We start from the raw sequence: 18,525 nt of genomic DNA on the forward strand, positions 1-18,525 counted from the left end.
TTCCATATTTTATGCATGCCAAGCAAATTCAGTATTCACTGGTATCCTCAAACGCACTTTCAGATAACTTCCCATTAATGTTAGCGTTATCATTACTAAAATATGCTCTTCACAAGTATCAGATCTATAAAAACTAAAAATGAGAACCAGTAATCCAAAGTGTTTATATAAAGTGGCAGTAATTGATATTTCAAAAGACATGTTTTATTTTAATGAACAATTCTGTTTTTTTTTCCAAAACTTTCTTGAAAACAAAAATTACATCAAATTATGCTTGATTATATTGTATAATTCAAATAAATGATCATTATAATGGAGGTAAAAACACCAATGCCCAGATACAATATTTAAATTGCTTATTTCTTTTCCTACATAAGCAGTCAGCGATTAATAAAAAGACAAAACATACACAATTGTGAAAACAATGGCTATGTGAGTAAATTTTAAAAAATGAGTTGGGTAAACCATAACTGTCCAATTTATTTCTTTTTAAAAACAGATGTGCATAATGCAAATGCAAACTCAAACTCACACAGGAGGATTTGAAGAAAAAAATACAACACGCAATCTCTACCTAGAAGAACTCCAACCCCAAATTAAAAGTGTGGTCCAAGCAATACCACCTGCATTATTCACTGCAATAACAGACAAACAATGTTACATTCAGTGATGATTTATTACAATATATTATATTTTACACATTTCACTGAAGGTGATACCACAAAAGAATTGGGCATAATGTGTAAAGCACTGATAATCAGTGACTGAAAGTATATTTATATATAAGTCTTAAGCAAAACAAAAAGGTAAAAAAAAAAAAATAGAAAACATGTCATTGCAGTAACACTGTGTACACTAAGTTTACTTTACAACAGGGAGAGCAAAATTAATGTAAGCTCATGCACTTCAGACACTAGACGAACGTTAACATTATCAACAGTGCTTTAAAATACATATTTAAATATGTAATGTGTTCTAAACAGGCTCAACTATTGCAAAAAAGAAAAAGAAAAAAAAACATAAACAGAAAACTTGTCTGTATGTTTACAGTACAAGATGAGCTATTAAAACAACAAGAATTGCAGCACTGATTACTTGGCACTTTGTGATACACACAATAGGTATTTGGCTTAGAAAGTCTGATTATCCAAAGCAATTGCTTTTTTTTTTTTAAAGATATCCTTTAGAACCTTTTTGGTTAATAGTTCTATTTTATTAGGTTATTTAAAATATATTCTTTTATAGTATATATATCACCCTAAACAAACTGCATTTAGATTTTCTTCCTAACTCTAAAGCAGGTGTGGGAATGATTGTCTTTAGTCCTTTAACAATTAAAATATACGTAAAGGATAAAGAATAGCAGAACCCAAAGAAAAGCAACCATAATTCTTTGGGACTGAAAACAAATCTAAATGCCTATTTCTTTTGCTACATGAGTTGCAATAATAGTTGTACATTTCCCTAAAATAAAAATATAATTGAATATACACTCTTTTTAAAAGATTTTGTGTAAAAATAAAGTTTGAAGTGTATGGATCAGCCAATGTACCTTAAAAGATATCTGTCTACAGGCAGCTGAAATAAATAAAATCTGTGCCTCTGCCTTGGTTTTTCTATAATTTTGAAACACATTAAAATAAGAAAACCTTATTGTGCACATTCAAATATCTTATTGATGTCTTCTGCACAAACATACACAATACCTCCTAGCACTACTGACAAGGTTCACAGCAAAGGATATCTTTCTCTGAATGTAGACAAAACAAACAGATGTGCAAGCCATAAATAATAGGCTTCAATTAAACTGAAAGCTCAATTTTCCAGTCCTATGAAGAAAATAACCATTTTTGTGAAAACACATATGATGTTAATATCCTGCTTACCATGACTGCACATGGTAATATTAAATCTGTCCATAAACACCAGTCCCTCTCCAACAACAATACAACACAAATTCTTTTCATATCATCCAATACAGTTGGTTATCAGGGTATAGGGGAAATTACATTTTTACTAATACAATTTGACTAATCATATTAAACAGGCAAATCAAACAAAGCAATGTGTATTTAAAAATACTTACATGTATTTTATGCTACAACCGAGTTTACAAGAGCTTTACTTAAATGCATTTATATTGAGAAAAAACACTGTTTTCCCAAAACAAAAAGATAATTACATATAAATTATATTTTACACAAAACAAAACAATTGAAAATGGACAATGACATAAAACATTTTGTGGCAGACAAAGCATTGTGATTAAATCTATGAAAAAAGAGTAAAATGATAATTAAAATTGCATAATAAATACAACTAAGTGTTGAAATTGAAAGAACAAAACAATTATGAGTTACATTTTCTAAATGTACAGAATAAACCAATGCCTTTCAACAACCATAAATGGTAAGGGAGGCTTACTTAATTAAAAATCTTAGTTAATAGATTATTGTTACTTTACTTTTCTAGTAAGAGTGCAATAGCAAAGGTACAATTGATTTTTTAAGAAAAAAGTGCTAAAACTTTTGAAGTTATTTAATTTGCAGTAATTACACTCACAATTATTCTGCTTGCTATTAATTTTTGTAAAAGCAGACACACTAAAAGATTATTTAAACGTTTATTTTAAACGGTGTAGTAAGTGCTTTCTTAACCAAAGCACTAATATAGTTGCATAGAATTAGCTGTTTAGAACAGCATAAAAATCAAATCAAAAGATAAAAAAATACATTATCATTATGCATTATGCATAAATGACACAAAACAAAGACAACACCTATGCAAAATAAAAAAGACAAAAAACATCACTCTACATTGTTAAGATGCCACTCTGATACCCAATGTTCTACAAAATGAACATAAGGGACCTGTTAAAGGACCCTGAAACAAATCCATTAATATTGCCTTTGAAAAGTGAAAATATATTTTATGCTTATAATATTGCTGTGATAGTTAAGAGAAATGTAGTATAAAAATTGCTAAGAATACTGCTAAAAGAACTGTAGCCATATTTATTTGCAGCAATACCTACAAGAGTAAGAGGATGAAGCAAAAAAATGTTCACGGGATGTTGAACATCACATTATCATTTTATAGTCATTTTAATGTACTCAGATTTTAAGATATAAATCAATGATGCTGTTAGTGGTAAAAGTAAGTGCTTGTGTCTCATTGTGAAAAATTAAAACCTACTTTTCTTATTATAAAAAAATGGCACATAGAGGAAAAATGTTTTTGCTTTATTACAGTAACCTAAAAAGTGGGTGAATTTATAGTGCATAACAATTACTGAGGGTCAGATTTTTTAACTTAGTGCAATATTTAAACTCATTTGATAAAACATGTTTCTCATGTTCTAAAATTCAACAAAAGAAAATGTATAAAGGTAAAAGAACAAACATTCAATAACAACACTTAAAAATAATAAAAAAATGTACAAAACAAAAAATATTTTCTTAAAATAACATATAAAGCAAAACATAATGACAAGATATGCACTCACAGTGCAAGAAAGCAAAATAAGAAATAATGGATTGAAATCCTGCACAGTGCACACCACCTGCAATCTCCTATCTTTGGAATATCAACTTATTTGCTTTTATGCAACCTTCTCACAATAAGCTGATCCCCAGAAGCAGCAAACGTCAAACCCTGTCAGAGACTGGGATATTTCTAAATTATAAGTATCCACTGGATGTTGCATCTGGATAAGATCTCCCATCAATCTGGTGATGATGGTTAAGTGGCTGAGGTGGAACGCTGCCGTCCAATATGCCAAAGGATTTTGAGTAAATCTCATTATTCTGACCTTCAATTCCATTCTGAAACTGAAAATACAAAAAGGAGTAATAAAAACAAATACATTAAAAGGATAGGCTTTTGAGTGTTATTATTTTTACATGATTTACATTAGAATCACTTTAGATTTTCCTTTCAACCTCTAAAACTTAATTAATTTAATTAACCTTCCAATGGGACAGTTGGAGAATTTTATAGCAGCTATACCACTATGTACATATTATTTACAAGTTACTCTGGATAAATGATTCAGCTACACAATATAAATAAGGTTTTTGAAACTACCGCACTTATATCAAGGTTACTTATGCTAACCAGCCAAGGAAACAAAAACACACTAATGCATGTCCCACATAAAATGCAAATGTGTGCATTTTTAATGCAAGCATGTTCAGAGGTTTAAGGATAATATTATGTATACAAAATAAATAAACAATTATAATGATAACAATTGCTCTGTAAAAAGAAAACAGATTCCTTGTTTCCCCACCAGTTACTACAAATGTTTCTCTAAAAAGGTAAAGAAAAAATGAATGGACTAGACCAAACATGCTAGTGGGGCTGAAAAAAATCCTCCCTGCAACAACAATAGGGTTTAGAGGGAAGAGGATAATGTCACTCAAAACATAGTACAGTTCAGACAATCATATGTACTGAATGTAATCACATGATGGAGAAGTTCAGAATACTGAAGCTGCTGTAAATTACTAATTACAGTTAATAACTATCAGTTAACACAACAATTTAATAAGATATAACACATGGTTGGATTCTAGACAGCACTATGTGCTAAATGTGAGACAGACATAGAAATGTGAGGTTTCCCTCTGCCATTTCCCACTCTTTAACACTAGAATCCCTGAAGCCTACAAAAAAGTCATAATGCTGGGCCACTTTAAATTCCTTCGCACCTCTTCATCAGTGTGTTTGTTTTGCATATGTGTCAATCAGCACAAGCAGCAACCACCCTGCAACCCCTCACCCCCCAACGACCACCCTAATACCGACGAAGTCAGATACAACGTTCTCCCAGCTCAAGTCTGTTTATCTGGGTGTGAGGTGTCTGCAATTGTATAGGGTAAATAATATATATCGTTATTTGGAATACATTCATATCTTGTGTATTCCGTGTCTACAATGATCTGGGTATATGTAGGATGAAATCAAATGTGAGGCAAGAAATGATGAACACATAACTAAAACAAACTTTTTTATGTTATAGTAATAACTAGTAAAATACCCACGCTTTGCAGCGGAGAAGTAGTGTGTTAAAGAAGTTATGAAAAAGAAAAGGAAACATTTTAAAAATAAGGTAACATGATTATCAATGTGATTGTTTTGTCACTGTTATAAGTGTTGCTGTCATCAAGGATTTGATTATCATTATTTCTTTCAATCAGGTTCGTATTTGGAGGACGTGTTGTGTTCAAGTTACATTCCATGTTTGTCAACCATTGTAAAGATAACAGGTTTCATTCATTGAAGTGTTCACTACCCAAATCAGTACTCGTGAATCTAAGATGTTTAACAGGCATTCCCGTTTTTAAGTTGTGGATCTGCCTGCGAGTATTTAGCAACAGCGTGTCTATGAACTTGTGGAATTGCCTGTGAGTATTTAGCGACAGCGTCTCTATGAACTTGTGGATTTGCCTGCGAGTATTTAGCGGCAGCGTGTCTATGAACTTGTGGATTTTCCTGCGAGTATTTAGCGACAGTGTCAAAAAGTTGTTTCCGTCTAGCTGCATCAGAAAATGTATCACAACGTCTGACATGCCTCCTTTTTACTGTTTTCTCACAGCTTGGATTGCTGCTGTCATAATCGGTTTGAGTTTCGGTAAGTGACAGTTCTTTGATCGATGGCGATCACCTCGATAGATATGTTAATGTGGTACGGTTGGAACGGTAAAGGTAATGGGTACCTGAACAGTAAACTAAGTCTAATATACCTACACAATAACTATAATCATAATAAACAAACAATAAAACAGCGGAGAAGCTTTAGATTAAATAAAAAGGCTGCAGTTATCAGCAGGAAGACATGAATACCGTGGCGAAGCAAGGAAGGGAATGAAGAGACCGCAGTGACGGACGGCCTTATATGGGCAGGCAGCCAATTACGTGGGAGGCGTGGGGATGGGGGACGCAATATAGGCAGGCAGCCAACTACGTGGGAGGCGTGGGGATGGGGGAGGACGTAACGCTGCATCACACGGCGACTGAGCTGCAGGCTATGGACGTATATATGTACATAAGTAGGATTCAGTTATGACCATTATGCATAGAATTTCAAAATGAAACCTGCTTAACTTTTGTAAGTAACCTATAAGGAATGAGCCTGCCAAATTTCAGCCTTCTACCTACATGGGAAGTTGGAGAATTAGTGATGAGTGAGTCAGCGAAGGCTTTGCCTTTTATTAGTATAGATGACAAAATACTGACGTGAAATGTATAATGTGTGAAGACTGAAGCCCAAGTATCAAATACACAGTTTCACAAAAAGTAAAACAAAGCAAGTGTGCTTTTATTCTAGAATATAACCAAAGAAAAAAAACTCATCCAATTTACATGATGCTGTCAATAAGTTAAAAACTGAAGCCCAAATATCAATTGACGCAAACTAGACATGCCTGCTTGGCTGGTGTAGAGGTTAAGAAGTGCTGCCTCATTTTAAAGAGGTTGTGGGTTCAAGCTCAGGTTCTCCCCATTTGTAGTAATGAGCTTGCTTTTATTAGTACTATTAATATTATACAGTATAATAAAACCATACATTTAATTTGAGTCTGTAGCACCCGGTTTAACTTTTTGTTACTTGTACAAGTTCGCTTTTTTTTTGTTATTCAGTTTTGTTCTCTCATTCATGTTTACGTGGTACAACAAATGTTCCTCTCCCTCTCGGAGTTGATGGTTTTATCTCCATTCTTTTCATAAGAGCAGTGATGACCACATTTGGTGCTGTGGTTAATGCCTGGTCAGAACTATTTGTTGTATAGGCAATCAAAGATATGATGCCCCTTGACCGCTATCAGACTATCATTGGACATTTGCACTTTGACAACAAAGACACCTGTGCAGAGTATTGTTGAGAACTGGGTTGAGTTACAATCCAGGGCAACATGTTACTGTTAATAAGCAACTGTTTCCAAAAAAAGTCCGTTGTCCTTTCTTGTAATATATATCAACCAAGCCTGACAAATTTGGCGTAAAGTTTTGGATTGCAGCATATCTGGAGACAAACTACACGTGCAATGACACTCCTTTTTTAGGAAAAGACCCAAGTCGTCCCACAGGAGAAAGCCTTTCCGAGACTACGATCATAAAGCACTTTCTAGAAAAAGGCAGAACTGTAACAACAGACAACTTCTTCACATTGCTTTTGCTGGCTAATAGACTGCTGCACCACAACATAACTCTGCTCGGCACCACAAATAAAGTGGGACAGGAACTTCCACCTGCAGCTCAAGTCATTTCAGTACACAAGCAATTGTCCACACTAACGTTTAGATCTGGCAGTGCCATGCTGATGGTATATGCACCCAAAAAGACAAAGTCTCTGCATCCTCTGTACCATTACGTGGAGACTGGGCAAGACTGAGGAAAAAAAAAAGCTCAAATGGCAAGTCATGTTCATAACGTTTTCATTAATGGATGTGTGTGTGAAGGTGCTAGAAAGGCAGAGGCAGAGACAGATTTCATGTCATTAAAGTGGTTACTGAATATAAAATAAACACTTTTGCAAAGGTATAATGAAACAAGTGTGGCTTTATTCAAGAATAAAACTGAACAACACAAAATTCAACTGACAACAAGATACCAAGAAGACATGATTCACAAGCGTTTGTGTGTCTGCTTATATCCCTTCAGCAATATCTTTTACAGGTAGAAAACATTTACACAGTGTGTTACAGACTAAAATCAAATGTCTGTTTTTATTACTGTATTGACCTGAATACAACGCAACCTTTTTTGACTAAATATTTCCCGTTCAAAAGTGGACTCGCGTTAAATTCGAGGACTAAGCAATTCAATGTAACAACTCTTCTTATTAGTACACCTATGCCTCCGACCGACCTACGTGTTGGTCGCACGTGCCACGTTCGGTATAGTTCGGATCGGTTCGAGTACATGAGACTGCCCAAGAGTTTCTAGCTCCGGTAGAATCGCTGGTTTCGAGCATTTTGATTCAGGCGCGCGTCCGGTGTATGCCAGCAAGTGGCTATTGTGTCTATGATTCACAGGTAAGTGTAGTCCACGTCTCTCGCAACTGTTATAGTAGTAATTTGTATGTTTGCTCTAGCGGCGAGTTCTTTATTGCCCATAAAAAATGAGCGCGAGTTATAATAGTAGTGTTGAGAAAAAAGGCTCATCAAAGAGACAAATAAATAAAGGTACCAGGAGAACCTACGATATGAAGTTCAAGATTATGGTTGCAAACGAGGCAGAGAGAACAAACAACATGAGACCTTCAAGGAAACAAGGAGTTCCAGAAGTAAATGTCCGTCTCTGGAGAAAAGATTTAACGAAATATATGAATGCAAATTCCTCAAGAAAATCTTTTAGTGGACCCAAAATAGGAAGGTTTAAAGAAGTTGAGCAGCGAGTGGTAACGTCGTAATAGAAAAGCGAAATGAAGGATTCCCAATATCCCGTGAAGTTATAAAATTTAAAGTGTTAGAAGAGGCTGCTAATTTAAACATGCCTAAAAAGGACTTTAAAGCAAGTATGGGTTGGTGTAAAAGAATGATAAAACGGAACGGTTTATCACTACGACGGCGGACAACTCACGCACAAAAACTTCATGGCAACTTTAGTGAAAAATTGTTGAATTTTCAGCGGCATATTATAACATTACGCAAAAAGCACAACTACAATCTTGGAAATATCGGAAATGCAGACCAAACACCTGTCTATTTTGACATGCCTTCCAACCATACGGTAAATAAGAAAGGTGAAAAATCAGTCTTATTGAAGTCAATTGGTTATGAAAAGTCCAGAATTACTGTTATGCTTGCTATTACTGCTGATGGACAAAAACTTCGACCTTACGTTATATTGAAACGTAAAACAATTGCCAAAGAAAAGCTGCATCAAGTGTCTACGGAATCATTTTTCGGGTCCAAGAAACAGGTTGGATGACAGAGAAATTGTTATTAGACTGGTTGAATGTAATATGGGGAAAACGGTCTGGTTCTCTGAGAAACACTCGCTCCATGCTAGTCCTTGATGCATTTCGAGGCCACCTCATGTCAGGTGTTAAGGAAAAAATTGAAACATTGAATTCCGATCTTGTAATAATATCGGGTGGTATGACATCCCAGCTGCAAGTCTTGGATGTGATGGTTAATAAACTGTTTAAAGATAACTTAAGAAAAGAATACAACAATTGGTTATTAGTGGGCAATCACCCATTAACACCTACAGTAAAAATAAAAAAACCCTCAGTCTCACTTTTAGGAAAATGGATTGTGACCACCTGGCAGAAGATCGAACCTGAATCGATAGTTAAAGGTTTCAAGAAATGCTGCATTTCCAATAATTTAAATGGGACTGAAGATGACATTTTGTGGGAGACTGAAAGCGTGAACGAGCATACTGAAGATAACGATGCAACAACAAAGAGTTCTGATTATAAAAAACAGTTCTGATTCTGAATAAATATTTCCTTTTTAATTTTTCTTTCACTTAGGTATCTTGTAACTTACCTAACACTATTAATTTTGTTCTACATTACTACTTAATTTTATTGACATGAATGTAACTTGTCATATTACCTATTAAATAAATGATTATCTGATTGAGTTTTATTCTCATTGAATTCTATTATGAAAAATGAATGGATCGCGTTAAATTATAATTTATTTTTTCTAAAATCTTCATAAAAAATTGGGGGCCGCGTTAAATTCAGGCCGATACAGTATATAATAGTAATTATAATAGCAGCTCACTATTCAAAATGGGTAGAGTCCAGGCTTGAATCCACAACCTCTTGATTACAAAGCAGCAATTCTTACCTCTACACTAGCCAAGCAGACATGTGGGCTTTCTGTCAATTGATATTTGGGCTGGGGTTTTTACTCATTGACCATAACATGTAAATTGAATGATTTCTTTTCCTTTGTTTATATTCTTGAATAAAAGCACACTTTTTTGTTAAACCTTTTGTGAAAGTGCTTGATATTTGGACTTCAGTCTTCACACATACACTTCACGTCAGCATTTTGTCATTATTACTATACCATGAAAAAAGTTTCTCTTTTAGTTATATGTTCAACATTTCTTGCCTCACATTTCCTGTCATCCTATATTTACCCAGATCGTTGTAGACATGGTTCACACTTGAAATATACCTGTATGTATCCCAAATAACGATATATTGTTTACCCTGTAAAATTCCAGACACCTAACTCCCAGATAAGCAGACTTCAGGTACCACGGTGAAGGATGAGTGAGCAGGCTGCCTGCTGCTAGTGCTGATTGACACATTTGCAAAACAAACACACTACTTGACAAGATGTGAGGGAATTTAAGGTGGTCTGGCATTATGACTTTTTTTTTGTTGGCTTCTGGGATTCTAGTGTTAAGGGCAACCGTTTTTCCCACATGGAATTGGTCCAGATGAGACTATGGAAACACTTGCATCGGTGTGCCTAATGGTTACATCATTACAACCAGTTTTTTAAATTCCTTTGCCAAAAATGTCAATAAATGGGGTTACCTACTGGTAACCACAACCCTTTTATCTATGAGATGAAACTGTACATTTATATTTTTCATTGGGTACATAATATGGAGATAATCTCCAGTTACTGTAAAAAAAAGGCATAGATTAAAAAAGCAGGAAAAATATCTCTGTATAAATTAAATTGTGGGTGTCTACTTACTGTACATTATAAACAATCCTTACCATTTAATATGAGAAAACTATTCTTTACTGTTCTAAAGTATAAAATCATATACTAGACTATCCACTCATTTCTCTAATCTGCTTATTATATTTTTAGACTGTGGGTCAGTCACAAAGCTTACACACAAAAGCGACTTACTGTACAGTCACTTTCACAGGGCAAATGCAGAATCATCAATCAGAGCAAATGTGATGAGAAGAGGCCATTCAGCTCAATAAGCTTGTCCATCCTATTCACCTAGATTGCCCATAATAACATCAAGTTGAGAGTTAAAAGTCCATAAAGTCTTATTCTCCACATTATTTTTTGTAACTTATTTGTGTCTGCCTGTGGCTCTGAGCATAGAGAAATACTTCAAACAGCCGAGTGAAATCTGCCCTTGACAAATTTCAACCAATTCCTGTGTTCTTGTAGAAATCATTATAAAATAACAGTTGGAATCCACTGTACTAATTCCTGTCATAATTTAAAATACTTCAACCATTTCACTTCTGAATCTGTTTGCTTAAACTGAAAAGGTTCAACCCATTCATTCACTCCTCATACTTCTTAGTTCCAGAATCAGCCTCTCCTTCAGACACAATACTCTATGTGAGGTCTCAATAGTTCATTATACAACTTAACACTAGAATTACCACAGCCTACGAAAAAACTTGTAGATCCGTCCCATCTTAAAACGCTTCACACCTCTCCGTCAGCGTCTTTTATCCTTTAAATGTGTTGATAAGCAGCAAACAGCCTGCCATCACATACCCCACCCCACACAGTTTTCTCAGCTCAAGTCTGTTTACCTGCATGTCAGTTGCTTAGAGTTGTAGAGTGAGACGTCAAGCAAAAGGACACCTTTTATAAATACTATATCATTATTTGGAACACTTGCATTTCATGTGTGTTCCATGTCTACAACGAGCTATGCACAGTCACAACATCGTTAAAACAGAAACGTTTTTCATGTTTTAGTAATAATTGACAAATTTAGACATGAAGTGTATAATGTGTGAAGCCTGAATTCCAAATATCAAAGAAACACTTTCACAAAAGGTACAAATATAACAGAACAAATGCACTTTCATTCAAAAATATAACTGCAGAAAAACAACCCACGTTAGGGTGCGACATTGACATGCAGTTGCTACGACAGCTTCGGTGGCGTAACGGTATCAGCTGTTGACTGTTAATCAAAGCTTCACGGGTTCGATCCCGGAGGAGTCCGTTTTGAGAAGTGAGCTGCTCGTATTCTTACTATTTTAGAACAAAAACATACATTTGATTCCAGTCTGTAACAGCCGGTGTAATTTATGATACTCATAAAGGTTAGGTTTATTATTTTTTTTTATTCAGTTTTATTTTCTCAGCTGCGTTCATGATCCGAACTACCCCCTCACCCCCACCCGCATTTGACACTGCTGTTTTCACATTGACGCGCTATAACAGAGGTAAAGTCAAATCATGACGACGGTAAATGGGTAAATAACATTCGATCAGGCTTTTATGTAAGTAGCATATAAATGTACGTAAGTACAATGTAAGTACACCCTTGGTTGTAATAGCTGGTATAACCTGCTGTGCCAGAAACAATCTGAAGTAGGCATTTTCTGTAAGTCTCTTACATCACGTGGAAGATTTTCCTACTCTTTCCTGCAGAATCTTTCAGCTGTGCGATGTTTGAGGGATGTCTTATGTGCACAGTACATTTCAAATGACCCAATAGTATTGTGATGTAATGAAGATCCTGATTTTGATCTGTGCAAATATATCTAAAAAAACATGATTTTAACTCATATTATGAACCATGCGGTACAGCGAACTCATAGACAGATTAAGAAAGCAAGCTGATACAAAGAACTGCCATGAAAGCAATATAACAAAAAGATGGACTAGGACAAATGGAAACTTTTCAGTCAAGACTGTGGGATGATGTAACCATGTGCTATTTTCTATGTATGTTAAGTCAGCACAAACTTGTGTCCTTGTCTAGAGAGTATTGTAGCCTTGTATAGACTCGTATGTTTGTCTGAGGGGGCCCTGAACCTGGAAAAAAAAGCCTTAGAAAACGGCCCAGCACACCTTGAAGCCAATGAATGGATGGATGACGTTACCCCCTGATCTTGAGAATGCCTTACACACTTGGATTGATGACATCGACAGACTCCAATCTTTGGTCTCCCACTCAGGGACAGGGTTTCGTCACTGGCCTCATTCGTCTTTGTACTACCTACCGTGTAAGCTGACATTAAACTTAAGATAAGTGTATTTCGCCTAAGGGATTACTGATTGACAATACCACCGTATCACTGGCGAGGGATATCGCCGTTTAATTTATAAGTACCACACTGCCATCACTTCTTCTACTTCTTTCGGCTGCTCCTGTTAAGAGTTGCCACAGTGGATCATCTTCTTCCATATCTTTCATTCCTCTGTATCTTGTTCTGTTACACCCATCACTTGCATGTCCTCTCTCACCACATCCATAAACCTATGCTGATCTGAAGGGACAATGGGCCATAGATATAGAATTTGCTACTTACTTCAAGCAGATTACTGCTATATAGCATTATTTACATTTTAAGACTGGTTGGGGATTAAAGGATTTCCAACATTGAAAAAAAAAAAAATAACATTACCATCAAACTGATGGTTGCATCCAACCACATTTATGTGTGAAGGATCAATGTGTCAAGCTGTCTTTCATGTGGCAACTACTGCAGAAGGTAATATCTGGTGTCCATTCCATATTCTGCCTGTTATACTGGGTGGAACAATGGCAGGACACTAACAGTAGATAGAAAACTGATAGACATGAACAATAATACTGTGGAACCTGAATTTTGTTATAACTAGCAAGAAGGGTTTGTGTGTTAAAGGGTGGGCACATTGTCTCATACTTGTCTGCATGCTTCAAACTGATACTACCTCTGCATGTGCTGTGAACATACATAATAAAACTTGGAGCGATGGCACCCACTATAATGGTCCAGGGTTACTGTGTCGCACCAATGTTACCACTGTAAGAGATGATTATTAAGAAGGCCTTATGCTTTGACATTAGAACTGATGAAAAAAGAGTAACTGCCTCTGCAGAGGAAGTTAAGGAAATCTCGAACACACCACTGATGAGGTTTTTTCACAAAGTGGTCACCATCAAGTAATAGTATATTAAATGTAGTTGTTAATGTAATTGAGTTGTTAATTCTCATTGTCATCACTTTCACTTTTGCAAATATTTATTTACTCTTGCACATTAGATGAGTGAAACAGGAGCTACATCGGCACTACAACCCGCATCTCTACAAGCGTTATTGAGGAGCCATATATGTAAAGTGGGATTGAGTACATTTTGCTTTGTGGATAAGACACTTTAGATTTGTTTTTCCACCGATACAGTGACAATGGTGGATTGACGACACCAACAGACTACAATCCTTGGGCCCCAATCCCAGGACCGGGTTTTGTCACTGGCTTTATTCATCATTGTACTATCTTCAGTGTAAGCCGACATTAAATTAAATATTCATCTTGATATGTCCACATATTTCAAAAAGAATGCACATTTCATGGGTGGTAGTAGCTCTTTTGTATGACTTTATAAACTAAAATCCTGTTGGCCTATAAGTTCTAAGTTTCTAGATGTGCTTTTTAGTTTCAAATCACTTTTATCATCACCTAATTTTCAAAAGCTCACTGAAAAATGAAGACAAATAATACTAATGCACCTCTCTTATTGCATGTCTTTGTTTCTTCCTCACAAAATTACAGCATATTAGTGAAACAGAATCTTCCCCATCTGAACCCATTATGACTATTTGATTTACAACTATTCTGGATATCTTCTGCATGATTTTTTAAAAATAATTACTTCCATTGATTTACCTGTGATGCACGTTAACTTACTGGCCCTGTAGTTACTTTGGATTATCACAACCTTTTCAAACTAACATAATATTGGTTAAATTTCAGTCGTTAAGAGTTTATACAGTGTGCAGAGATTTAAAAAAAAATATACATCAAGGGTTTAAACAGTAAATGTACTCTATATTTAGTGGGTGTATAAAAGTATCTAATTTTGAGTATAATTGAAAGACTAGGCAAGGGTGGGACTGAGATCAAAGTTCATATTAGTTAATTCCTTATTAAATTAACATATTTACAGATTGAAATGATGCATTGAAAGCTAGTCTTCATAAAACTTTAAATATTAAATATTAACCTCCTTAGCATTAATCCAGAGTCTCTCTTAGGCGCAGAAATATGTGTAGATATGTTTTAACACAAGTGTCTCTTGAGGACAGCTGCACTGTTCAAATGTGCAGTGTTAACACTAGAATCCCTGAAGCCTACGAAAAAACTCGTAATCCCGGGACACCTTAAATTCCTTCGCACCACTCCATTAGCATCTTTTGTTTTGTAAATGTGACGATCAGAAGAAGCAGCCTGCTATTCCATCCCACCATCACCACATCTCAATTCAGTTCAAAAAGTTCTCCCAGCTCAAGTCTGTTTATCTTGGTGTGAGGTGCCTGGAATTGTATATGGTAAATAATATATCGTTATTTGGAACACATGCCTGTCTTGTGTATTCCATGTCTACAACAATCTGGGTAAATGTACAGTTGGATGATACGAAATGCGAGGCAAGAAATATTGAACATATACCTAAAACAGAAACTGTTTTCATGTTGTAGTAGTAATGAGAAAATTTGTGTTTTTTTGAAAACAGTAGTGTCAGATTGGGGGAAGCATGAATATGACTGAGAGAATAAAACTGAACAAAAAAAACGCTAACCTTTACAAGTACTGTACCATAAATTTACACCGGCTGTTACAGGCTCAAATCAAATGTATGTTTTTATTCTATAATAGTAACAATAACAGCAGCTCACTACTCAAAATGGTAATACTGGGTAGCACCTGGAATCAAAACCGGGACCTCTTGATTATGAGTCAGCAGTTCTTACCACTCAAGCAGTCATGTTAATGTCGTACCCTAACCCGATTTTTTTTTCTTCGGTTATACAGTAGACCCCCCCGAAGTTGTGGTTCAGAGTTCGCGGCCACAGTCATTCGCAGATTTTTCCTTAGAACCTAACTAGTTATTGTTAGTGGAAACCGAAAATATCTTCCGCAATTTTTTTTGGCTTTTTTTGTGGCAATACTGTACTGTTGAGAGAACACAAAGCAACTGTAGAGGACAACGCAGCTTGGGATGGTTAATGTAGCCAATACAAGAGTGTTATTCATTTCTCCTAGCTGCTGACTGGCTGCTGCCATGTGACGCATCTCTGGCAGATGCAGCCCCTCATTCCCGCATCATAACAGTTTACTGTATTTAGCTATCTTGTGTGTTTCGCTAAGTGTTCTCATGTTTTTCGTTTTGTTCTTCTTAAAGCTCTAACATGCCGTGCAAACGCCCAGCACCTTCTAAGGCTTCTAGCAATGAATCTAATGGCGCTTTTCCACTGCATAGTACGGCACGACACGGTTCAGTTCAGCTCACTTTTGGGGGGTTTTCCACTGGGAACAGTACCTGGTACCTGGTCCTTTTTTTAGTACCACCTCAGCCGAGGTTCCAAGCGCGCCGGAACCGTTACCAAAACGTGACGTGTAAACTCTGCTGGTCACTGTTTGGCCGGAGAAAATCGTCATTACAGTGTCACTGAACTTGCGACACGAGACACAACAGACCCGCTAGATTTTTAGCACAGCCAGCGAAGGTTCGGACGCACCATTTTGTTTTAACCAAAATGGCTGTTTCGCGGTCTATTGAGGAAGTACAGACGTTCCTCTTGTTGGTAGCCGAGGAGCGGATCCAGCGAGAGCTGGATGGGGCGACGCGGAATGAAAAAGTTTTTCAGAGGTCGCTTGTGGCGTGTTTACGATGATGTCACGGCGGCAGTAGCGGCGCAACTATAGCGACACGTGAATAATCCGCCCACTCTAAAGCGGTACTAAACTGCAGTCGAAACGCAAACCGAGCCGAACCAAGGTGAGCTGTACTGAACCGTGCTGTGCCGTACTATGCAGTGGAAAAGCACCATAAGTGCCAGAAGAAGTTTAAGACAGTCCAGGAGAAGGTTGAACTACTGGATTTGATCCAGGAACTAAAAAGTTATGCCACCTGATCCACCTGAGGAGCTATAAATCCTCTGCTTTGCTGTGCAGTCATTATCTTCATTACATACCTTCATCGTACTGCAGAGCTAATTCATCATCATCTTCTTAAATCAAAATCATTCATTATCGGTGAATACTTGTACATTTTACTGTATCTTTATTACATTAAATTATTACATATTTACACTATTTAGCGATAGCGCATACCAAAGAAAACGTGCTTGCATGAATTACAGTACATACAGTCATGACCGAAATTATCGGAACCCCTGGAATTTTCCCAGAAAATGCACCATTTCTCCCAGAAAATTGTTGCAACTACAAATGTTTTGGTATACACGTTTATTTCCTTTATGTGCATTGGAACAACACAATAAAACAGAGAAAAAAGCCCAATCTGACATTTCACACAAAACTCAAAAACAGGGCTGGACAAAATTATTGGCACCCTCAACTTAATATTTGGTTGCACGCTCTTTGGAAAAAAATAACTGAAATCAAGCGCTTCCTATAACAATCAACAAGCTTGTTACACCTCTCAACTGGAATTTCCAACCACTATTCTTTTGCAAACTGCTCCAGGTCTCTCAGATTTGAAGGGCACCTTCTCCCAACATCAATTTTGAGATCTCTCCATAAGTGTTCAATCGGATTTAGATCCGGACTCAATGCTGGCTACTTCAGAACTCTCCAGTGCTTTGTCTTCAACCATTTCTGGGTGCTTTTAAAGGTATGTTTGGGGTCATTATCCTGCTGGAACACCCATGACCTCTGACGCAGACTCAGCTTTTTGACACTGGGCCCTACACTGCGTCCCAATATCTTTTGGTAGTCTTCAGATTTCATGATGCCTTGCACACAGTCAAGGCATCCAGTGCCAGAGGCAGCAAAACATCCCCAAAACATCTTAGAACCTCCACCATGTTTGACTGTAGGTACTGTGTTCTTTTCTTCGTAGGCCTCATTCCGTTTTCTATAAACAGTAGAATGATGAGCTTTACCAAAAAGCTCTACCTTGGTCTCCTCTGTCCACAAGATGTTCGTCCAGAAAGATTTTGGCTTCCTCAAGTACATTTTGGCAAACTCCAGTCTGGCTTTTTTATGTTTCTGTGTCAGCAGTGGGGTCCTCCTGGCTCTCCTGCCATAGCATTTCATTTCGTTCAGATGTCAACGGATAGTTCGAGCTGACACTGTTGCACCCTGAGTATGCAGAACAGCTTGAATATGTTTTGAATTTGATTGGGGCTGTTTATCCACCATTCGGACTATCCTTCGTTGCAGTCTTTAATCAATTTTTTTCTGCCGTCCATGTCCAGGGAGATTAGCTACAGTGCAATGTGTTGTAAACTTCTTGATTACGTTGCACACAGTAGACAAAGGAACATGAAGATCTCTGGAGATGGACTTGTATGTAGCCTTGAGATTTCTTGAGTTTCTTGCCACAGGTGAGTTCAAACGAGCATATGCTTGAAATAAAACGATTTACCCACAATTTTGAAAAGGTGCCAATAATTTTGTCCGGCCCATTTTTGGAGTTCTGTGTGACATGATGTCAGATTTGGCTTTTTTTTATGTTGTTCCAATGTACATAAAGGAAATAAACGTGTATACCAAAACATTTGTAATTGCAACAATTTTCTTGGGGAAATGGTGCATTTTCTGGGGAAATTCCAGGGGTGACAATAATTTTGGCCATGACTGTATAGGGGTA

At 36.5% G+C, this 18,525-nt stretch overlaps 1 protein-coding gene across 1 annotated transcript in view; it reads right to left on the reverse strand.

The window, feature by feature from the left end:
* Positions 1-657: 657 nt before the first annotated feature.
* Positions 658-18,525, reverse strand: part of LOC120516160 (aryl hydrocarbon receptor-like) — a 193,868-nt gene continuing 176,000 nt past the window's right edge. Inside the window, exon 11 of the mRNA XM_039737635.1 lies at positions 658-3,830. Within this exon, the coding sequence (XP_039593569.1) occupies positions 3,681-3,830 (150 nt within the window). The 3' untranslated portion in view covers positions 658-3,680. The remainder of the gene's footprint in view (positions 3,831-18,525) is intronic.

Source organism: Polypterus senegalus, chromosome 15 (assembly GCF_016835505.1).
Source record: "Polypterus senegalus isolate Bchr_013 chromosome 15, ASM1683550v1, whole genome shotgun sequence".
Classification (NCBI taxonomy): Eukaryota; Metazoa; Chordata; class Cladistia; order Polypteriformes; family Polypteridae; genus Polypterus; species Polypterus senegalus.